Source organism: Myotis yumanensis, unplaced genomic scaffold (assembly GCF_028538775.1).
Source record: "Myotis yumanensis isolate MYYU_CA2020_CCGP unplaced genomic scaffold, mMyoYum1.0.hap1 SCAF_1, whole genome shotgun sequence".
Lineage (NCBI taxonomy): Eukaryota > Metazoa > Chordata > Mammalia > Chiroptera > Vespertilionidae > Myotis > Myotis yumanensis.
The window spans coordinates 117033895-117058134 of NW_027223752.1; the positions used below are offsets into that span (position 1 = coordinate 117033895).

Sequence of the window (24240 nt, forward strand, 5' to 3'; positions counted from 1 at the left end):
TTGTATGCCAGGTACTCTATCAAGTGATACACACACGCGCGCGCACACACACACACGGTACACATTTCATCTTCAGAATGCCCTATAAGGGAAGTTATATTACCCCATTTTGTAGATAGGAAAAGTGGGGCATGGAAGGTTAAACCCTTATAAAGGGTTGGAGCTGGGATTTAAACCCAAGCAGTCTCGCTCCAGAGTTCATATTTTTAATGACTGCTATAGATTGTCTCAGAAATAGACCCTGGTGAATACAGCAAAGGCAGATTTAGTGGAATGGTAGGATAGAAGCCAGATTGCAGAAGGGGAGACTGCCTTTGAGAAAATATATTCTGGATTTCATCAAATGCTGCATCTAATAAGATGATTGTATGGGTTTTTGTTTTTTAGTTTGGTATATGGTAGTTACATTGATTTTCAAATGTTAAGCCAACCTTGCATCCCTGAGGTAAACCCCACTTGGTTCTGATGTATTTATTTTCTGTTTTGTCTATTGTTGGATTTAGTTTACTAAAATTTGTTTTAAATTTTTATGTCTATTTCCAAGAGGGCTGTGGTCCCTATTTTTATTTTCTTGTATGTCTGGTTTTGGTATCAAGGTAATACTGACCTTTAGAATGAGTTGGAAATATTTAGATTTTTTTTTTTAAAAAGAGTTTGTGTATAATTTATATTATACCTTGCTTAAATATTTGTAGCATTCACCAGTGAAGCCACTCTAGGTCTGGATTTCTTTTTATGTGAAGTTATTAACTTTTTTTTTATCCTCACCAGAAATATGCCTATTTATTTTTAGAGAGAGAGGAAGAGGGGGAGGAAGGGAGGGAAAGAGAGAGAAGAGAGCAACATCAATCAGTTGCCTCCTGTACCCGCCCCGAGTGTGGATCAAACCCACCACCTAGGTATGTGCCGACTGGGAATCGAACCCACAACCTTCCAGTGTACAGGTAACACTCCAACCAGCTGAGCCACCTGGCCAGGGCACAACTTTGAAACCTTTCTTGTTTTCTGATTTAGGATGTTTAATACAATAAATTTCTCTTAAGAATTGTTTTAGCTGCATCCCACAGTTTTTGATGCATTGTGTTTTTATTTTCATTTGGTTGAAATGCTTTCTAATTTCCCTTTCATTTCTGGAAATGGGCTATTTACTAACCTATCCATGGACTACTTAGACGTGTATTAGTTTCTAAATATCTGGGGGTTTTCCAGATATCTGTTATTGATTTCTATTTTAACTCCACTGTGGTTAGACAATGTGCTTCTCTGACTCCTATTAAATTTATTGAGACTTTTTTATGGCCCGAGTAAGGTTTATCTTTGTGAGTTCTACACAAACTTGAAAAGCATGTATATTCTGCTGTTGTTGGGTAGAGTGTTCTATAAACATCAATTAGACCACATTGGTTGTTAGTATCATTCTAGCCTTTCTATATTACTGATTTTCTCTCTACTTGATTTATTGTTTATTGAGAGAGATGTATTGACATCTTCAGCTATAATCGTGGACTTAGATCTATTTCCTTTGCAGTTCTTATAACATTTTGCTTCATGTATTTTTAAGCTCTGTTATTAAGTGCTGAACTGCTTAGGATTATTACATCCCTTTATGAATTGAACTCTTTATGATTACCAAGGATAAAGAAAATCATTTTATATAATTATTTGTTCTGAAATCTGTTTTGATTAAAATAGCCATTCTAGCTTTCTTTTGATTAGTGTTAGCATGATATATCTTTTTTCATCCTTCTGCTTTTAACCTATTTGTGTCTTTATGTTTAAAACATATTTCTCGTAGGCAGCATATAATTGAGGCTTGCTTTTTAACCCTTTGCACTCCGCTGTCCCCTCTCAGGGGACATCGGAATTCTAGCATATCACTCGGATGTCCCCTCTCAGGGGACATTGCAGTTTATTAGTGATTACGGGGAATTGAGTTATTTCAACGCAACTTTTTGAGACATGCATGTTTCCCTGAAGTTTTATCTTGAAATGGCACAAGAAATTAAATCAAAATATCGTAAAATTACTAAGATATATACAAGAAATGTCAGCGGGTTTTGTGTCGGATTAAACAATAAACTACATATTCCCGATGTGGGACAAAGAAAATGGGACTGCATTGTGTGTTCTAACAGGAAAACACCTGGTGGCAGGCGTCAAACCACTTATTACTGTCAAACATGCACTAATCAGCCTGCAATGCATATTGGGGAGTGTTACAAAACTTATCATACTGTACAAAATTATAAACAATAAAATATTGCTTTTTTTGCAAATATACATTCCTCGATGTCACCCAATTCATATAAGTCTAATATCATTATAATACGTTACTTGGTTCCAAAATTATACTAAATAATACGAGGGTCTGTAAATGCACATTTCCACCGCAAAGTAGCGTCGAGTAGCTGGTAGCCAATGTCCAGAATGGTTCGGAGTGCAAAGGGTTAATACTTTGACAATCTGTCTTTTAATTGGAGTGTTTAGACGATTTACACTTAATGTGATGGTTGCTTTATCAGGTTAGGTTTAAATCTGATATCCTGCTACTTATTTTCCATTTGTCCCACCTCTTTACCTTCCCTTTTTCCTCCTTTGCTGCACTCTTTTTTTTTTATTGCTAAAAGTATTACAAAGGGTATTACATATGTATCCTCCCCCCCCACCCCCGCCCTTGACAATCCCCTGGCCTCCCTTACCTCCCCCAGTGTCTTATGTCCATTAATTATGCTTATATGCATGCATACAAGTCCTTCGGTTGATCTCTTACCCCCCTCCCTCCTGCCCCCCAACCCTACCTGGCCTTCCCACTGCAGTTTGACAATCAGTTTGAGGCAGCTCTGCCTCTGTATCTATTATTGTTCAAAAGTTTGTAATGGTCTTTATTATCCATGAATGAGTGAGATCATGTGGTATTTTTCCTTCATTGACTGGCTTATTTCACTTAGCATAATGCTCTCCAGTTCCATCCATGCTGTTGCAAATGGTAGGAGTTCCTTCTTTTTTACAGCAGCATAGTATTTCATCGTGTAGATGTACCATAGTTTTCTAATCCATTCATCTACTGATGGGCACTTAGGCTGTTTCCAGATCTTAGCTATGGTGAATTGTGCTGCTATGAACATATGGGTGCACATATCCTTTCTGATTGGTGTTTCTGGTTTCTTGGGATATATTCCTAGAAGTGGGATCACAGGGTCAAATGGGAGTTCCATTTCCAGCTTTTTGAGGAAACTCCATACTGTCTTCCATAGTGGCTGCACCAGTCTGCATTCCCACCAGCAGGCTGCACTCTTTTTTAAAAATATATTTTTTGTATTGATTTCAAAGAGGAAGGGAGAGGGAGAGAGAGATAGAAACATCAATGATGAGAGAGAATCATTGATCGGCTGCCTCCTGCACACCCTCTACTGGGGATCGAGCCCATAACCCAGGCATGTGCCCTGACCAGGAATCGAACCAGGACCTCCTGGATCATAGGTCGATGCTCAACCACTGAGCCATACCTGCTGGACTTTTGCACTCTTTTTGGATTATTTTCTATGATTTCATATTATCTAGCTTATTAGCTAAAATTCTTTGTTTTGTTCTTTTAATGATTGCTTTAGGGTTTATAATGTATATTAGCTTATCACAGTCTGATTTCAAGTGATAGTAGTATACCACGTAGAATGTAAGAACTTTACAACAGCGTACACCTTCATTTCTCCCCCTCTTGTCTTTATACTATTATTGCTGTATAGTTTACCTTTACAAATCTTACAAACCTCTGTATGTTGTTAATATTTATAAGCAGTTAATTATCTTTTAAAGAGCTTTAAATAGTAAGAGATATGGCTTATCTAGATACTGCTTATCCAGCACCATTTCTGGTGCTCTCATTCCTTTGTTCAGAGCTGTATTGCCATCCAGCATCATTTTCCTTCTGCCCGAAGGATCTCCTTTCACATTTTTTATTGTGCAAGTCTGCTGCTGGTGAATTCTTTCAGAATTGTGTATCAGTGAACTCTTTTAAGGAAACTCTTTTAAGACAATTTGCTAAAGTATTTGTAGGGCTTGCTTAGTTTTTCCCTGTTTCTTCAGAATCACTGTTCTTTGTTGCCCAATGTTCAAATGTTTTTGAAAACCCTTGTTTCACATATTGTGTCTGTTTTCCCTTGTTACTGTTTTCAGCAGGAGGGTAAACTGGCCCTTGTACCTTATCATGAAAACTGAAGTTCTAGTCAAGAATTCAAAAAAATAAAATAAAATGGGAGGGGCATGACTTTTCAGAATTGGCAAATAATGGACATGTGTCAAGGCTGAAAGGGAGTAGTAAGTAGGTCAAGGGGAGAGAGGCATATTTTCACTCAGAAGCTGGGATTTCTCAGACACATAAAAGTGCCTCTGTACAAACAAGCAGTCAATTAGCAAGTAAAAATGCCTTTGAAGCTTCTGGGTGCAGCATATTAGATCTGAAATGGTGTTGTTATCTCTGGGTACTTTCCTTTAAATTTTGGTCCAAGCCTTCATCTTTCAGTGGTTTTGAGTCTGTTGGACTAGCTCTGAGTGAGGTCTAGAACTGGCATAGCAGAAACAGCAGTACTGTGAAATGGCTTCTGAAAGGAATAGACGGGAGAGGCCCAGGTCAGAGTTGAAGAAAAGGTTTTGGAAAAGTTGCAGAGCACCTGCCCCCAAACTTTCTGAGTTGGGGTACTCTTTAATTCTCATATTTGGAAAACGGTTCTGTTCACATAACAGCTAAGTATGGTAGGGGCCTGGTCTCACAAGTCAGGTCACCTGTTGTGGAGGGTATTGTGATCCTTGAGGTTGGTTCTTTTTTATACTGTGTACAATTCAAACAGAAATGTTTCCAACATTCCATATCTATTTTCCTACACAGGATGTGAGTAAAGAAAAAGAGAAAGTAGTGTAGGGCATGTCTTAGTCTGCCATAATAACAAAATGTCATAGACCAGTGGCTTAAACAACAAAAATTCATTTTCTCAGTCTGGAGGCTGGAAAGTCCAAGGTCAAGGTTCCAGCAATGTTTGGTTTCTGGTGAGGGCCCTGTTCCTGGCTTACAGATGGCCACCCATTTTGCTGTGACCTCACGTGGCCTTTCTTCAGTGTGTATTGTATAGAAAGAGAGAAATCTCTCCCTTTCTTTCTTATAAGGCTACCTCCTATAGGACCTCACCCACATGACCTCATTTAGCCTTAATTACCTCCTGAAAGCTCTATCTCCAAATACTGTCACATTGGCAATTAGACTTTAACATATGAATTTGGGGGGGGTGGGGGGACACAAATGTTCAGTCCCTAACAGCTACATAGGACCTAACATGTGTGACATGGGTCTTTTGTCAGCCTCTCATTTCTGGGTACATTGTGGTCATATGTTCCAGAGGCTGAAACCCTGATAATAGTCCCTCTATTACATAACTTTCAAAATTAGATTGGGATTCCAGTGTTTTGTTAAAATGAAAATAAGTGGCCTCAATGTACCTTTTTGGTTACTATACAGATTCCATGGAAAAAGGAACAGATCTGATAGACTTCATATTTCTTGTCTCCAGGTTCTTCTTTGTGGTCCAGTTGGTCCAAAACTGCAAGAGCTTCTTGATGACAGTGTATTTGTTCCACCAGAGTCACTGCAAGAAGTGGATGAGTTCCACCTCATTTTAGAGTATCAAGCAGGTAAGAGAAATGAGTGAGTACCGGTGTAAGACTCGGCAGGGGAGTGTGTGATGTTATGTTGAGGAGTAACTGTCCTACAGATTTCTCTGTGTAAATTAGTAGGATCCCTGTCCTTTCTTTACCACAGGTTTCCTGCACTGATGCTGGCCATTGTCTCAAGGGAGAGTGCTAGAGTATTATAACAGTGAAGAAAATTTCCAAATATATAAACAGAATTGATCTGAAACCAAGAGGAATCAGGATGTAGGAAAGCAGGCATCTTAAACACAAACCTATAAAGTTTTTCTTTATTACTAAGGAAAGAAAAGGGCAGGTAACATCTGTTCAACTCTGTGCTCGATTCTGCCCAAGGCCTTACTGGGCAACTGTTCCAAGCTGCTTAGATTTGATGCTGGGCCTCTGGCAAGCTTCCTCTGAATTGCTTTGTTTTCCCTTGGGTGTGTAACTGGAAGTGTTATATATTTAACAACGCATATTATTTCCCATTATATAATGTTTTAATGTTTATCACTCCAAGCCACTCCATCCAGCTCCCCCTTACCCCCAGTAGATTTTGTTACAGAGTCTGCAGATCTGATTTCGGAAAGAATCCTAAATACCTGAACGTAATTTGGTTCTGTGTATTTGCTGGGTAGCTTTCCTCTATTCAGAGGCCAGCCTTTTGAATTTGATTCAACATGTTAATTCAAGTTAAAAACTCAAACATCGAAACAGACTAATTGGCACCTTAAAGCAGTATGTACTTAATATGCTTCAGTGAACTGCTTCCAAATCAGAAATTAAGAGAACCTTACCTACTAGAGTAATTAACTTTGATGTAAGATATGAAATATAGTGCTTCTTGAAAATTATGCCTTTCTTCAAGTAGAAAATGGGATTGTTTCTGGTTCTCTTTGGGGTATTTACTAGAATCAGTCAGGAAGTTAAGAAAGTCAGGGTCTGAAAATTAGGGACCGAATGTTAGGGCAGGCATCTCACATTTAATAATATACAAGTTTTGAGTTGCTTTCAGTTTTAGTTTCCCCAAATGGGAAATCAGAGTGATGGTTCTTACTGCCTGAAGGCTGTGGTAAGGACTAAGAGGTAGTGTGTTTAAGCACTATGAACTGCTCAAATGAAAGGCATGAACAAGACTGTTGACTGAAAGAATCTAGAATAACTAAAGATGTGTCTTCGATGTGCTACTGATGCTGCTGCCAGTTGCATGTTCTCATTACCATTTCTGTTGGCACTCACATTCTAGACTTGGGACCTTTCTGGTTCCTGGTGTCTGTCATTTCCCCTGGGGACAAGAGTGGAGAGACTGTTTCCTCACGAAGATTGCTGTTGTGTTTGACAGACGTGCCTTACATATAGTTCAGAGGATGGCACAGCTGATCTTGACAGGAGACTGTCTCCATCCTTAGGTTGAGAAACTTACACTTCAGTTTTTCTTTTCTCGGCCATATTTTTTAGAATAAAGCAGATCTTTTATTAAACTTTGACATTTTTATCAGACTCTGGAGGGAACCTAGTCTAGTGGCAGCAGCTGTTGGGTCAGCTCTCTTAACAGAAGTCCATCCCCTGCTTCTCTCTAACCTGGATGAATAAATTCCCAGGAAGAATTGTCAACTTTTCCCTCCTCCTCTCCTGCCAGACGTCTCCAGAGAAGCTTAATTTCAGGCTTTGAGCCAGGGATCCAGTGAGTCATTACATAGGTTTTGCTGACTCAGTGGCTGGAGGGCAGGATGGTAAATTGAGAGAAGACATCACTTAAATAAATGCAAAGCCATATGAGAAAAGAGGGGCATTAACCTATTACTAGGCGCTCACGCTGTCTGAGTTTCAGTTACTTTGCTTCTCAGGCAGCTCCATCAGACTTGTGCAAACAGCCAGTGAAGAGCCCTTCACATCCCTCCTTGTCTTCACGTTGCAAAAGCCCATTTATTTTTATCTCGCTCTTTTTTTTTTTTTTTTTTTTTGCTGAAGGAATTGATTTATTTTGAACTCTGTGGCTTTTTTCCCCCTAAGTTAACTAAGGCAGTGCGTCCTAGCGGCTTCATTCTTTAAAGGCCAGTTCCAGGTCTTGTCCTGCAGAGAATACTAATGTCGCATCTTTTCCACCATGTACAGTCTCATTAGTTGGGGAAATATTGGACTTGGAGTTCATACCCATACTTTTTGTTGTTGTGGGCATTAGAGACTGTTCTCTTGCTCCTGTATCTTGCTGTTCGTTCATGTGGCTGTGAGCAGAAGTCTGATGATAGTAGGAGACACTGCTCTGCCCTCTGCTACCGTCCACTGCAGGAGACAGATTCCTGAACAGATGATTGCAAAGTAAAGTGCCAACTCCTATAACTGGGTGTAGCAGTAGCCCAGGGAAGGAAGTCATTGGATATTCTTGGGGGTGACAGAGTTAGGAAAGGATTCATGGGGAGGTTGTCCTGGTGTCTGCTCTTTAAATGAAGTAGAGCTAGACTACTACACTCCACTCTGTGGACCACCATTGGGTATTTTGTTTGGACATGACCAGGAGCTAAGAAAGGAATACAGTTTTAACAAGTATAATCATTGCATTGGGGTTTAGTAAATAGGTATTTTCTTTTTTTTCCTGCTTTCATAGATTTTTATATAAATGACCCACAATTAAATGTTTCTTCAGAGGAATGGATTCAAGAAGCTAATTGCCCTGGCCGGTGTAGCTCAGTTGGTTGAGTGTCGTCCTGTGCACTGAAAGGTTGCCAGGTCGATTCCCAGTCAGGGCACATGCCCAGGTTGTAGGCTCGATCTAGGGCGGGGGGTGTGCAGGAAGCAACTGATTGATGCTTCTCTCTCATACCAATGTTTCTCTCCCCCTCTCTCTTCATCTCTCTGTAAAATCAATTTTTTTAAAAAAAGAAAGCTGAACTTAAAGTAAGGAGGATTCTCCCAGCTTTGACACTTGCTCTACAGTAAGCCCTACACATGCGTGCACACAGGTGCTCTCCACAGAGAGGCAGAGCTTCTGTTTGGAGAGGCCTGTTGTAGAAAGGAGGAAGGAGGTTGCTAATTGCAGTTGGCAGATCACGCAAGATGAAGAAACCCTCTGCTATGGGTTGTTTGTCTTAGGAGAAAACTTTCTGAAGGAATATCCAGAATGTGATAGAAACCAAGTTTTTCAACTAGTTTTCAGCATGTGGGCTTCCCTTGTATAAATGGGACAAACCTTTAAACCCTGTGGAGGGAAAGCCACGTAAACCTGATTTATAGCAAGTCCTTGCCCCAGAGTGTCCCTGCTGGTGGTGACAGGTTACTGCTCACCCAGCCCCCGCTCGGGGGTGGCCTCCTATAAGAATTGCCCTAAGCAGTTGCAGAGCCTCGGTGGCCCTTTGGCTGACTTAATTTCAAATTTTTCTGCCAAGTCTTTATGGACAAGAAGGTGAACTCTGTGGTAAAGCCTCTGATTGTGAAGCTTCACCAGGTGAGCTCGGAGAGGGTCCCTGTCCCCTTCCCTGCTTTAGGACTCACAGTGCAGCACTCCTCTCCAGTACTGGGCAGTGGTGGGGCCTTAATCAGTAGTTTTCCACCTAACTGCATGCCAAGATCTCAGTGGTGGGGCCTCGCCACCTGCACATTTAAAGCTAGTTCCCCGGGGAACTCTAATACATGGCCGGTGCTGAGAGCTATTCCTGTAGATGAGCAGATCCAAACTCCTCCGCCTACGAGGAGACCCACCCCAGGACGGATCTGCCTCCCTCTACACCAAGCATGTCAAACTCAAAGGCTAACACGGGCCACATGAATAAGGTTTACGTTTGTGTGGGCCGCAAGAAAACAAAAGCTTTAATTTTACAGAAACATAGGTTTACTTCAATAGAGACATGCTGAATACAAAGGGCTGAAATAAATGAGTAATTGTTAACATAAAATAATAGAACATTTTAATAAAAATTAATATTTTTTCTTGAACATTAACTTACCAGACACTGAATAACTGCACAAATTAATAAGCGTAATGCAAATAAACCTATTTTTCTTGTTCTCCAAAAGCAAAATATTTCCTGTTGCGCACACCAAACAAGTCAGTACAAGACCAATCTGCTGCTAAAATATTGGCTGCTAGTATTAGTGGAGAGAAATGGAGCTCCTGTGCGTTAAGGCGCGTAAGGGAAATGAATGCAACACGATTATAGTAATCAGTCATTAACGAACATTGTAGTTCATTATTAAAAATTATGTATAGCAGGGTATTGTAAAAATCAAGTTACAAAATTTTTATTAAAACGCTTCTTACATACCGTTATATTGGCTGGGCCGCAGAAATATTCGTGGTGGGCTGCAAGTTTGACATGCTTGCTCTACTGGGATCAGATTAGTAGGTGCTGAGTGGGCACTCTGTGCCAGGGGCTGAGACAAATGCTGTGGGAACCAGACATACGTGTTACCTTTATAGAGCTGGCAATCTGTTCAGGGAGACGTAGCACAAATGTGTGAAAAATGATTTAGGTTTGACTACTAGTTCTAAATAGTAGAAGAGATAACTCAAAGCAAAATAATTACCACAGACCATGGAAAGGAAAATCTCTGTGGATGCTTAAAGTACTGAAAGTGTACTTCAGGCTGGAGCAGTCACAACCATTCATGAAGGAAGTTGCACTTGAACTTGGTCTTGAGCAGTCATTTACAGCAGCTCACTCAGAGGATGTAAGAGCAGCCAGATGCTCTTACCTTCTGGACCAAGTGCCTGGAAACCACCGGTGGGCAGCAGGAGGGAGGGAGTGCAGTCAGCTTGACTCTTGGAATTTCAGCCTCCTTAGGTCCCAACTAAGTGAAAGGTGCTCAGGACATTGCTGTGAGGTGGAGACAGAGAAAGGCAGCATTGCTGTGTGCAGGGACAAGTGTGCTATGCACTGTATGCTGGTATTTGTAAGTGATGCTACTGTCCTGTAACTGGGAAAGGACACAGGCATCCTGTCTTTGCAAAGCTCAGTGGACAGCAGGGCTTTCCTGGGACTCAGGGTGAGCTAATTGCCACCCTTTGATAAAGGTGTATAGTACCCATACTGTGTTTCTGTGTATTTGGTTTGTTTGTTTTTTGTTTTTTTTAAATATATTTTATTGATTTTTTACAGAGAGGAAGGGAGAGAGATAGAGAGTTAGAAACATCGATGAGAGAGACACATCGATCAGCTGCCTCCTGCACACTCCCCACTGGGGATGTGCCCGCAACCCAAGTACATGCCCTTGACCGGAATCGAACCTGGGACCCTTCAGTCCGCAGGCTGACGCTCTATCCACCGAGCCAAACCGGTTTCGGCGGCTTGTTTGTTTCATTACTGACCACTGTCTTCCTGGATACAATGCCGTGCTTATCTCAGGCCATTGAAGCGAGGCTCTACTCAGCCAGAAGCCAGCCTCCCCTGAGACAAGGCTCTGGGGAGCCCAGCAAGCCCCCTCACCCCCCACTTCCCCCCACAGCTAGGAGACTTAAAGCCTCTTCCTTTTCTTCCCATTGTGTTGACTGGGCTTTTCTAGGGGAGGAGTGGGGCCAGTTAAAAGCTCCCCATGCCAACCGATTCATCTTCTCCCACGACCTCTCCAACGGGGCCATGAGTATGCTGGAGGTGTTTGTGTCTAGCCTGGAAGAGTTTCAGCCAGACCTGGTGGTCCTCTCTGGATTGCACATGATGGAGGGACAAAGCAAGGAGTTCCAGAGAAAGAGACTCTTGGAGGTAATAGCACTGTTCTAGAATTTCACAGATCTCAGCAGTGTGTTTCTTCAGAATCCTGCTTCTTTTGGCCTCTACAGCTTACGCTGCCTTGCCCTCAGTTCTGGCCTTCCCAGGAGATATCACGGCAGCTGGCTCTGAACCTTCCTCTTGCTCTAGGGAGGCACCTCACAGTATTCTTTCAGACACAGACAGCAGCTTGAGTAGGACAGGTCAGAACATCTTCCTGCCTGAGCCTCTGTGTCCTGTGCTAAACTGAATGTGGCTGAAAGCTGCAGTGTTTATAGTTTGTGTCCTTTGTGTTATGTGTCATCTCACATCCCATCAGCTATTGCTGCAGTTTCATATAGCAGTTGAAGCCAACTGCTCAGTTTAGGTCCCCAGGAATAGGCTGATTACATGAACATATAGGGGCGGTCATTTGTGCTCTCTGAGTCTGTAATCCAGTGCTTCTCTGCAGAGCCTAGGTGTCCCTGTTTCCACAGAGGCCGTGGAAACCTACATAGCTTGGAGTTTTCATGAGGATGCAAAGAAGACAGTGATAATACACACTCCTCTAGGACCTGATCTTTTCTTCCTTTTGTCTGACTTCTATATCTAATAGCATTGCTGTCCTCTTTTTACAGGTTGTGACCTCCATTTCTGACATCCCCGTTGGTATTCCAATTCACCTAGAGCTGGCCAGCATGACCAATAGGGAGCTCATGAGCAGCATTGTGCATCAGGTAACCATGTGGGCAGCACATGGGGCCCTCATTGGCCCTGACTCTCATGGGGCCTTGCAAAGACGTGCCTTTGTCCAGCAGGACCAGCTGTTTGGGCTCAGGGGCCAGCTCACTGAGGCATGACTGTCATGTCACTCAGATTTAGGTCCTTGGAGATCTAAATAAGGAACCAGAACTGTTCTGGAACAGGATCTCCTCCTAGGTTAGAAATACGGCAGTGCATCTGATGGGTTCACGGGCTGTTCTTCTAGAATGGGGAAGTTGGGAGTGAATGGTCTATAGCTCAGCTGCTTTCAACGGAATGTCAAGAAGCTCAGAGAAAGGGATTAGGGGGAGCTTTACTCCCTTACCACCAAGCATCACGTGTTCACCCCTGCCTTGGGACGGCTAAAGTGATTAGATAAATTTGAGAGGCTAATGCTTAAGAATATAGACTTGGGGAACCTGAGTTGGAATGCTAGCTTTGCCATTCACTAGCTTTATGAACTTGGGCAAGTTAGTTACCCTTTTATTTTATTATTATTTAACCTTTATAATGGTTAATCATATGTTTCAAAACCCCTAAAATATTAAAAGCTATACAATAAAGCCACCCTCCCTCTTTCCCACCACTTGTACCCACTGTTAGTACTCTCATTAGTTTCATCTGTCTCTCTCCAGTGTTACTATATATATATATATATATATATATATATATATATATATACACACACACACACACTGAATGGCCAGATTATTATGACCACCTGACGTTTGTATGCAAATTAGCTATCATTTCACGCTGAAGTTGCTAGAGGGCCAGACCATTATAAATAAGGAAGCAGGTTTACCACAACAGAAGTGATTTTTTTCTGAAGATATGGGTAAACAACGTGATTTAACAGCCTTTGAATGTGGTATATATATACTGAGTGGCCAGGTTATTATGACCACCCTATCAGTACTTTGTTGGGCCACCTTTTGCCTTCAATACTGCAGCGATTCTTCTTGGCATTGACTCCACGAGATATTGAAAGGTGATGCGAGGAATCTGACACCATGCCTGATGAATAGCACTGTCCAGTTCTCTGAGGTTTGATGGTTGTGGAACCAGGTGCCTGATGGCTCTTTTAACTTCGTCCCACAAATGTTCAATTGGATTGAGGTCTTGTGATTGTGGGGGCCACCTAATAATTAAGGTAAAGTCTCCCTCATGTTCTTGAAACCACTCCTGCACAATACAAGCACGGTGGCATGGCTAATTGTCTTGTTGGAAGAAGCTATCTCCATTGGGATACGCCATCAACATGATAGGATGAACTTGATCAGCAACGATACTTAGGTATGTTGTGCTATTCTGACGTTTTTCCACACGAATTAAAGGGCCCAAATCATGCCAGGAAAACATGCCCCAAACCATAATACTGCCCCCAACAGCTTGAAGGGTTGTACTCATGCATGTGGGGTGCATACTTTATGCTGTTTCCGCCAAATTCTCACCCTGCCATCTGCATGATGCAACTGGAAACGTGATTCATCGGACCACATGACTTTTTTCCAGTGCTCGACTGTCCAATCCTTGTGTTCCTGTGCGAATTGGAGACGTTTTATCTTGGTAACTGCAGACAGCAAAGGTGTTCGAACAGGCCTTCGGCTTCCATAACCCATAGGATGCAGTGTACGGCTAATTTGCCTACAAACGTCAGGTGGTCATAATAATCTGGTCACTCATGTTCAAATATATCCCACGTTCAAAGGCTGTTAAATCACGTTGTTTACCCATATCTTCAGAAAAAAAATCACTTCTACTGTCATGGTAAACAACCTGCTACCCTATTTATAATGGTCTGGCCCTCTAGCAACTTCAGCGTGAAATTATAGCTAATTTGCCTACAAACGTCAGGTGGTCATAATAATCTGGTCACTCAGTGTATATGCAAATATGGGAATATGTCCTTATTTTTAAGCCCTTTTAATAAAAAAAATATATAGTATAAGTAAATACACATTCTACCACTTCAATCTTTTTCACTAAGTGAATTTGTTTTATTGGGTTTAAAAAATTTTTTCTAAGAATTTATTTGAGACAAACTGATGGCATATGCTAGGGAGCAAGATCTCAAATACTTCTCACTAAGCAGATTTTGGAGGTCTTTTTTCTGTCATCACTTGGAGAATATCCTCGTCTTTTCACAGCCATGTGGTTAAAAGGAATGTGTGGGCACCTCAGTTTATTGAACCTGAATCTTCTCAATAGTGCATTACCCTTTGCTATTCCATATAGGCCTACAAACAGTGACTTTGTACATGGTTTTATTTTGCCCATGAACAAGTACATATGTATAATACTCAGAAGTAAAATTGGCTGGATAGCAGAAAAAGCATCTGTAAATTTGATATTGCCAAATTGCCTTCCATGAGAATTACACCAATTTACTTCCACTAGAATTCTTTACAAGTGCTCATTATTTCCTCATATCCTTGTGACCTGAATGTGATTAAAAACATGCACAGCCGGTGTGGCTCAGTGGTTGAGCATCAACCTATGAACCAGGAGGTCGAGATTTGATTCCTGGTCAGGGCTCATGCTCAGTTGCGGGCTTGATCCCCAGCAGGGGGTGTGCAGGAGGTAGCCAATCCATGATTCTCTCTCATCATTGATGTCTCTCTCTCTCCCTCTCCCTTCCTCTTTGAAATGATAAAAAATGAATAAATAAATAAAAGAATTTTCTTGATAAAGCATTAAAATTTAGTTTTAAAAAATTGTTTTAAAATAACACAATAAAAACATGCATTGTCACCAGTCCTACAGGTGAGAAATATTTCACAATAGTTTTTTTTAACTTAGACTACTTTTTTTTTATTGATACTATTACAGATGTCCCATATTTCCCTCCCATTTGCCTCTCTCCACCCAGCTCACCCGCTCCCCCCCGCAGACTTTACTTTTTAGAGAAGTTTTAGGGGTACAAGCAAAATGAGCCAGAATATAGAGTTCCCATATACCCCCTACCCAAACCCACCCAGTCTCCCCCAGTATCCCACCCACTGCACCATAGTGGGATACTTGGTACAGTTGGTGGGACCTACACTCACACATCATTGCCAGACAAAATATGTGGTTTACATTAGGGTTCACTCTTGGTGTTTTTTCAGTATAGTTTTTATTTGCATTTCTCTTTTATAGGTTTACTTTTTAAAAAGGAAGCCATTTTTATCTCATTTTCTGTGTAACTGTTTACTTAATCTCTCCTCAGTCCCCTTATCTGTAAAATGGAGGTAATCCCTCCTTTTCTCCCTCCCTCCCTTCCTCTCTTTGTCCCCTCCCTTGAGGGTTACAGTAAGAATTGAGTGGAATAAAGCCATTAGTTCAGTGCCTGGAATAGAACGTGCAGTAAATGGAAGTGCTATTACATTAGCAAAGGTACAGGTCATTGATTTTTAAGTAAATAAAAATACATACACATAAATCCCTCTACCCATACCTACATACCTGCATATATATGGGGGCTGATCTCTCTTGTACTAACAGTCATCTTATATGTATTTCTCTGGCTGTAAGGAGGAAAGTGCTAAGTAAGAAAGATGGTGAGGTGGACATAGTGGTTCCCTTTACGATAGAAAACTGGCTCAACAGAGAGTTCTGGTCAAGATGATGGTGTAGGTAAATGTGGTACTTGGAACCTCCCACAACCACAACAGAGTTACAATTACAGAACAACCATCATTCAAAACCCCTGAAATCTAGCTAAACAGAAGTCCTATAACTAAGAATATAAAGAAACAGCCACATTGCGACTGGTAGGAGGGAAGAGGCTTGGAACAGGCTGGTCCCACACTCACATGTGGCAGTTAATAAGTGGGAGAGATATCTTGGCTGTAGAGATCTGCCCTAAGGAGTAAGGGGTCCCTGCCCCACATCAGAACCCCCAGCCCAGGGTTCCAGTGCCAGGAAGAGAAGTCCCCATAACTTCTGGCTGTAAAGATCAGTGGGGATTACAACTAAGTGAAATGGAGGTCTGCTAGAGTCCCAGGTGTTCCTCTTAAAGGGCCCATGAATGCACAAACTTAACTTGGACTCATTCCAAGCACTTTGAGCCCAACACTGGGGTGGTAGCTTGAAACACAGCAGGGACATATAAGGAGGAACTGAATTGTCTAGCAAGGGCTGGAGGAGCAGCCTTCTCTCAGACAGAAGTACTGGCAGAAGCCATTGTTCCACAGAGTTGGCAGGCGGGTGCCATATCTGAGTCTCCATCAACCTGGCTAAAACTCATAGCACTGCCCTGGTGATTCCTGAGACCCCACTCTACCCAACTTGCGGGTCCACCCAAGCCTTTTCCAGTAGTTTTCCATACAAATAGCCTCTCTTGGCTCATGCTTTGGACTTTCCTAAAATCTATCAAACAGGATTTGGCCTAAACATACCCCATACATTTCGCTAAGAGGCCCCACACCTGGCTAGCAGCTACCAACCTCAGTTAGCAGCCTGAACTCTCCTGGGTACCTCCATGCCCAGTACAAGTAGCAGCCATCTGTAGACTGCTCTGTTGCTCACGCCAGATGGCCCCAGGCAGGATAGAGGCAGTGGCTGACCTTGTACCTCCCAGGCGGCCCCAGAGCCAGTGGGCCTGGTAGACAGCTACAGACCACACTAGATTACAACCCAACCACCTCCACAGTGGCACACACAAGGGGCAGACTCAGCAGGCACCAAAGCCCCAATGAAGTGAGACCTGCTCCATGGGGTTGACTCCTGCACAGCAGCTCCTCTGCTATAATTGCAGCCAGTCCTTGCAGCCAATCAGCCTGAGGATAAATATCTCCCAGAAATGTACCAACAGCAATCAAGACTCGGCTACAACAGGACAGTGCACACAGCTCACATGGGGTACACTTGGAGCACCCAGCTAGGTGACCAGGGAGGCTGCACCACTGGGCCCTATAGGACACCTACTACATAAGGCCACTCTACCAAGTCTGGGAGAGAGCAGCTCTGCCTAATACATAGAAACAAACAGAGGGAAGCAGCCAAAATGAGACAAAAAAACAAGTCCCAAATGAAAGAACAGGAGAAATCTCCAGAAGAACTAAATTAACACTTTTCGTACCGCTCACGAGCTTTCTCGTGTTTCGCGCGCCATCTGTTAAGGACTGCTCACGAGTTTTCTCGTTTTTCACGCGCCATCTGTTATGGACCTTAGATGTCAACACACTGTCTTGTCCACATCGAATGAAGCGATCTCATTGGTGGAAACCGTGCAGGTCAATCTACGAAAAACTATATAATTGCATGAACCCATAAAGCATTGCAGTTACATTGTATTTTGGTCATTCAAATAGTCTTCGTCTTCAAGTTCCTGGCGCTTTTAGAAATGCCCTCTCTCAGAAAAACGAAGGAAACCAACGAAACTGATACACTTCCTTTCGTGTTGTTCCATTCTAAGGAAAACGATGAAATGGACAAAAAAAGTAGTGCTGTACCTTATAAACTGTGGACTTTTCAATTCATTTAGAGTGTACAACGTCCTCAATCCACAAGCAAAAATGAAATATAAACAGTTTCTGCTATCGGTGGCGAGAGACTGGATAATGGATGACAATAATGAAGGCTCTCTGGAACCAGAGACAAATCTGTCCAGCCCTTCCCCTGGGGGTGCAAAGAGAGCACCTCGTAAAGATCCACCCAAAAGGTTGCCAGGTGACATGAAGCAGCATGAACCTACGTGTATTCCAGCGAGTGGAAAGAAAAAATTTCCTACGAGAGCCTGCAGAGTTTGTGCCGCCCATGGAAAAAGGAGCGAATCTAGATACTTATGTAAATTTTGTTTGGTCCCTCTTCATAGAGGAAAATGTTTTATGCAGTACCATACGTTAAAGAAGTACTAGGAACTTTAATTGTTTAATTGTTTTTGTAAATAAAACTGTTATAATTATTGAAAAACAACACCTAAAGTGCATTATGATCTGTAGTTATGATGATTTAAATAACGTGCAGTTTGCCCAAAAACGTGCAGTCCCTGGAGGATGTCTTGGAGATTTCTATGCGGTACGAAATGTGTTTAAGTAGAGGCAAGCAATCTACCAGATACAGAATTCAAAACAATGGTTATAGGGATGCTCAGGAACTTAGTGAAAACTTCAATTAAAAAAAAGGACATGAGAACCATAAATAACCAGTCAGAAATGAAAGGTATGATAAACTGAAATGAATAATTTACAGGAAATAAACAGTAGAGTAGATGAAGCAGAGAATCAAATTAGTGACTCTAAATATATAGAAGAAAAAAGAATTTTAAAAATGAGAACAGTGCCCTGGCCACATGGCTCAGTTGATTGGAGTACCATCCCATATACTAAAAGATTGCAGTTTCTATTCCTGGTCAGGGCACATACCTGGGTGGCAGATTCAATTCCAGGTTAGGGTGCCTACAGGAGGCAACAAATTGACGATTCTCTCTCTAGCCCCCGCCTCCCCCCCCACACACACACTTTTCCTTTCTCTAAAAATCAATAGAAACATATCCTCAGATGAGGATTTTAAAAAATGAGGATAGTTTAAGGTCCCTCTGGGATAACATCAAACATACCAAAACTTGCATCAGAAGGGGAAGAGAGAGCTAGGGTTGAAAACCTGTTTGTAGAAATAATGACAGAAAACTTCCCTACTTAGTAAAGAAAATAAACATTCAAGCCCAGGAAGCACAGAGTTCCAAATAAGACGAACTCAAAGAGGCCCACACCAAGACACATAAATTAAAATGCCATAATTAAAAAGACAATCTTAAAAGAAGCAAGAGAAAAGTAGTTACCTACCTACAACAGAGCTCCCATAACCCTGCCAGCTGATTTTGCAACAGAAACTTTGCAGGCCGGAAGGGACTGGCACCTACATCCACAATTACTTTACCAGCAAAGCTATCATTAGAATCAAAGGTCAGCTAAAGAGCTTCCCAGACAAGAAAAAGCTAAAGGAGTTCATTACCACCAAACCAGTATTACATGAAATGTTAAAGGGTTTTTAAGAAGAAGGAAAATCAAAAGTAAGACTAATAAGAAGGCAATAAATCATATCTATCAACAGTTACTCTAAATGCTCAAATCAAAAGACATACAGTGCTCAGTTGGTTTGAGAGTCGTCCCATACACCAAAAGGTTGCAAGTTTGATCCCAGGAGGAGAAAACCAAGATGGCGGCATAGGTAAACACCGGAGTTTGCTGCCTCGAACAACCACTTCAAAAATACAACTAAAAGACGGAACGGACATCACCCAGAACCACAGGAAGGCTGGCTGAGGAGAGACTCTTCAACTAGAAGGAAAAACAACAGCATTACGAGGCTTAGAGGAGGCGCAGTGTGGAAAATTTAAAGGTACGGTGGTGCGGCGGTGCGCGCGCAAAGCGGGCTGGTGGCTGAGGGCACGGTTGTCGTTTTCAATCAGGAGTGAGTCTCAGACTCTGGGCTACAGATCCGGGCGAGTCTCTAGGGACCAGACTCAAACGGGAGAAGCGGGACTGTCTGGCTACGGTCCCTCCGAGGTTTGCAGCGGTTGTGGGGACAGAGAGGCAGAGCCCCTGGAGACGGACTGAGAGCAGCCATAGCTGCTCCCTCCCCCCCGCCCTGTTGAGCCCGCCCCGCCCAGGCCCTGCGCAGAGCCATTTGCCGATCACCTCAGGCAAAGGCTGGACTAGCGCCTCCCCAGAGGACTGAAATTTTCCACACAGCTGATTCCTACAGCCAGTCGGCCTGGTGGTCAAATCCCTCTAGTGTTAACTACAACAATTAAGGCTTGGCTAGAACAAGACTGCGCACAAAGACCACAAGGGGGTGCACCAAGAAAGCATAAAAGATGCGGAGACAAAAAAACATGACAGATATGGAGGATATGGAGCTAAGAATCGCAGTTTTGAGGGCTTGCTATAAACTTGAGCAGAGCCTCACGAAAACTAATGAGACCCTCGATGCTACGATAAAGAAATTAGAAAGTAAGCATACACGGACTGAAATAAAGAATATTATACCCAATAGCAGACCAGAGGAGCACAAGAATAAAACCAAAGATTTGACAAAAAAACACCCAACTGGAAAAGCAAAATGAAAAAAGAATCCGAAAGTGTGAAGATAGTGTAAGGAGCCTCTGGGACAGTTTCAAGCGTACCAACATCAGAATAATAGGGGTGCCAGAAGATGAAAGACAGCAAGATATTGAAAACCTATTTCAAGAAATAATGGCAGAAAACTTCCCCCACCTGGTGAAAGAAATGGACTTACAGGTCCAAGAAGTGCAGAGAACCCCAAACAAAAGGAATCCAAAGAGGACCACACCAAGACACATCATCATTAAAATGCCAAGAGCAAAAGACAAAGAGAGAATCTTAAAAGCAGCAAGAGAAAGAGACTCAATTACCTACAAGGGAATACCCATACGACTGTCAGCTGATTTCTCAACAGAAACTTTGCAGGCCAGAAGGGAATGGCAAGAAATATTCAAAGTGCTGAATACCAAGAACCTACAACCAAGATTACTTTATCCAGCAAAGCTATCATTCAGAATTGAAGGTCAGATAAAGAGCTTCACAGACAAGGAAAAGCTAAAGGAGTTCATCACCACTAAACCAGTATTATATGAAATACTGAAAGGTATCCTTTAAGAAGAGGAAGAAGAAAAAGGTAAAGATACAAATTGTGAACAACAAACATGCATCTATCAACAAGTGAATCTAAGAATCAAGTGAATAAATAACCTGATGTACAGAATGAACTGGTGATTATAATGAATCAGGGACAGAGAAAGGGAATGGACTGACTATTCTTGGGGGGGGAGGGGAATGGGAGATTCGGGAAGAGACTGGACAAAAATCGTGCACCTATGGATGAACACAGTGGGTGGGGAGTGAGGGCGGAGGGTGGGGCAGGAACTGGAAGGAGGGGAGTTATTGGGGGGGGGGGGAAGAGGAACAAATGTAATCTGAACAATAAAAATTTAATAAAATAAAAAAAAATAAAAAATAAAAATAAATTAAAAAAAAAAAAAAAAGTTTGATCCCAGGTCAGCACCTGCCTAGACTGCAGATTTGATCCCTGGTCAGGGTGCATACGGGAGGCAACTGAGCCATGTTTCTCACATCAGTGTTTCTCTCCCTCTTTCTAAAATCAGTTAAACAAAAAACATCCTCAGATGAGGATTTTTCAAAAAGATATATGGTGACTAGAATGGATAAAAAATTATATGAAACTTAATATCAAAAGACAGACTAAAAGTGAAGGGATGAAAAAAAGGTATTTCATGAAAGTGGAAACAAAAAACCAGCTGGGGTAGCAATACTTATGCCAGATAAACTAGACTTTAAAACAAAGGATACAACAAGAAACAAACAAGGACCCAGCAGCTCCACTTCTGGATATTTATTCAAAGAAACAAAACATACTAAATCAGAAAGACATATACATCCATATGTTTGTTTCAGCATTATTTACAGTAGTCAAGATATGGAAACAACCTAAGTGTCCATCAACAGGTGAATGGATAAAGAAGTGATGTATGTGTACAATGGATTACGACTCAGCCTTAAGAAGAATGAAATCTTGCCATCTGCAACAACATGGATGGGCCTAGAGAGTATTAGGCGAAGTGAAATAAGTCAGAGAGAGATAGATGCTGGATGACTTTACTTATATGTGGAATCCAAAAAAATAAAAATGAAGGACAGAAACATAGATACAGAGAACATTTTGATGGTTGCCAGGTGGGAGGGGGGATTGAGGAATGGGTGAAAAGGGGGAGGGATTTAGAAGAATAAATTGGTAGTTACAGAATAGTCACAGAGATACAACGTACAGCCTAAGGAATATAGTCAATATTATAACTAAGTATGGTGTCAGATGAGTATGAGATTTACTGGGGTGATCACTTAGTAAGTTATATAATGTCTAATCACTACGTTGTATACCTGAAACTAATATTGTACATCAACTATAATTTAGAAATAATTTTTTCAATTAAAAACACAGAACAAAAGGAAAACTGGCTCAATGGCTCCTATGTGGTGCCCTTTTTCAGTGTTATTACTAAATAGAATGAGAAATAGTCTATTTAGTAATAACACCTGCCTAAAATGCTTAGTGCTAATATGAAACTGTTCTTGCTCCTTGGTGGTTATACACAAAACCACTGTGAGCCTGACTGTGTGTTGCTAGGGCCTTCTCCATTTTACTGGCATAATGCCTGCTGACACTGAGGAACTGAGAGTCATGTCCCATCAATGGTAAGAGGATCTGCTATGTATGCAAAGCTAGGCACCATGAAAAGAAATACAAAATATGTACATCTCTGCCCTTTGTCTTGTAGTGGCGTATAACAAAAGACTGGCTCTAAGACAGTGTTACTGCAACTTTCCAGTTTATCCCGAGGAATAATAAGGTAGAGATAGAGGTGTAAAACAGTTACCTAGGATCTGTCACTTCCCCACCACAGACTTCAGGAGCAGGGAGTCTTGTAAGGAAGAGGTTATCCTGCCTTACTTCCTTGGCTTTAGTCATTGGCTGTGTCCTAAGATGCTGATGTGAATCAGAAAGAGACTGTCATTTTGTTTTTGTTAGCAGGTCTTTCACACGGTGACTTCCCTTGGGCTGAATGAACAGGAGCTGTTATTTCTTAGCCAGTCAGCAGCTGGACCTCACTCCTCTCTCTCTTCTTGGAATGGTGTTCCTGATGTGGGCATGGTCAGTGACATCCTGTTTTGGATCTTGAAGGAACATGGGAAGAGTAAAAGCAGAGCCTCAGACCTCACCAGGATCCATTTCCACACGCTGGTCTACCACATCCTGGCAACTGTAGATGGACACTGGGCCAACCAGTTGGCAGCCGTGGCTGCAGGAGCTCGTGTGGCTGGGACACAGGCCTGTGCCACAGAAACCATAGATACCAGCCGAGTGTCCCTGAGGGCACCCCGTGAGTTCCTGACTTCCCATTCGGAGGCAGGCTCCAGGGTCATATTCAACCCTGACGAGCCAGTGATAGAATGGCACAGGGAGGGGGTGTCCTTCCACTTCACACCCGTATTGGTCTGTAAAGATCCTATCCGAACTGTGGGCCTTGGCGATGCCATTTCAGCTGAAGGCCTCTTCTATTCAGAAGTACACCCTCACTATTAGGAAAGTTATTATGGGTAATTTTTCTGAAGAAGGAGAACTAGCCAATTTAAGAGTTAACAGGAATTAAGTGGTTTGGAAGATAGGGTTGAGGTATCAGAACAGTTTCTAGATTTAATTCAAAGACAGCCAACAACACAATAGATTAAATTATCAGATACATTCCAACCTGCTGACAATTACGCAAAAAAGTTTCAGGTTTTAATCCAAATTTATCTACTGAGACTGGATTTTTAGGTTTGTTTATGTTGTGTTATATGGGTAAAAAATATGATTCCCAAACCCCCAGTTTACATAGCGTCTTTACCCTGGCTGGAGCGCATGCCAGCTGGAAAAAAACACCTCCCTCCTCCCCCCTCAGAAGTGCATGCTCATTCATCATGTCTAGTAAAGCCCACAGTGAGCCTCTCGTGTCCTCTCTCCGCTCAGTGTTCATGGGCAGGGTCATGACTTCCATTCAGTGTTATAATGAAAATACTTAATGAGCACACCTTAGTCTTCTAAGACAGAGCCTCAAGTAAGGACAAATCACCGCTCCTGTGCTTCATTCTCAGTGAGGCAGGATCCCTGTGGAGCCTGGGAGAGAATTGGCCATTCTGCACTGGTTTAGAAGCCTGGCTGACCTGTAGGGTGGGTGACCATGCGAGCTGAAGGGCTGTGCCTTCCTGCCCTTGCTCTGGCTTCTTAGATTGTAGGCCAGCTGGTCAAAGACTACCATGCTGGGCCCAACCTTATTGCCCAGCTCTGGACATACTTTCTCCAGTAGAAGACTGATCTTTGTTTATTCTGGTCCTTGAAGGAATCTGCTTTTACAACTGGAATATGCTTCTGTGTGTATAAATGATCATGTGTGTTTTACATTGACATATCACATCCATTTAAGAGTTTGACCTCATAAGAGCCCAGGATCATGAAGAAATATGTCATGTTATGTATTTATTTTTTTATAAATCAAAGAGACGTCTGTGTGCTTTTAAATATATTAAAAACAATTACATTTCAGGAGTCCTAAGACTAT

The 24240-nt window shown here is 42.1% G+C and overlaps 1 protein-coding gene across 3 annotated transcripts in view; it reads left to right on the plus strand.

Annotated features, from left to right (window-relative positions):
- Positions 1-24228, plus strand: part of ADPGK (ADP dependent glucokinase) — a 43967-nt gene extending 19739 nt beyond the window's left edge. For 2 of the 3 annotated variants that reach the window (XM_070430814.1, XM_070430830.1), the window contains 4 exons: positions 5559-5679; positions 11173-11369; positions 11993-12091; positions 22671-24228. In XM_070430814.1, coding sequence (XP_070286915.1) covers positions 5559-5679; positions 11173-11369; positions 11993-12091; positions 22671-23225 — 972 coding nt within the window. In that variant the 3' untranslated portion in view covers positions 23226-24228. The remainder of the gene's footprint in view (positions 1-5558; positions 5680-11172; positions 11370-11992; positions 12092-22670) is intronic. The other variant, XM_070430823.1, reaches the window with a different exon arrangement.
- The last annotated feature ends 12 nt before the right edge of the window (positions 24229-24240 follow it).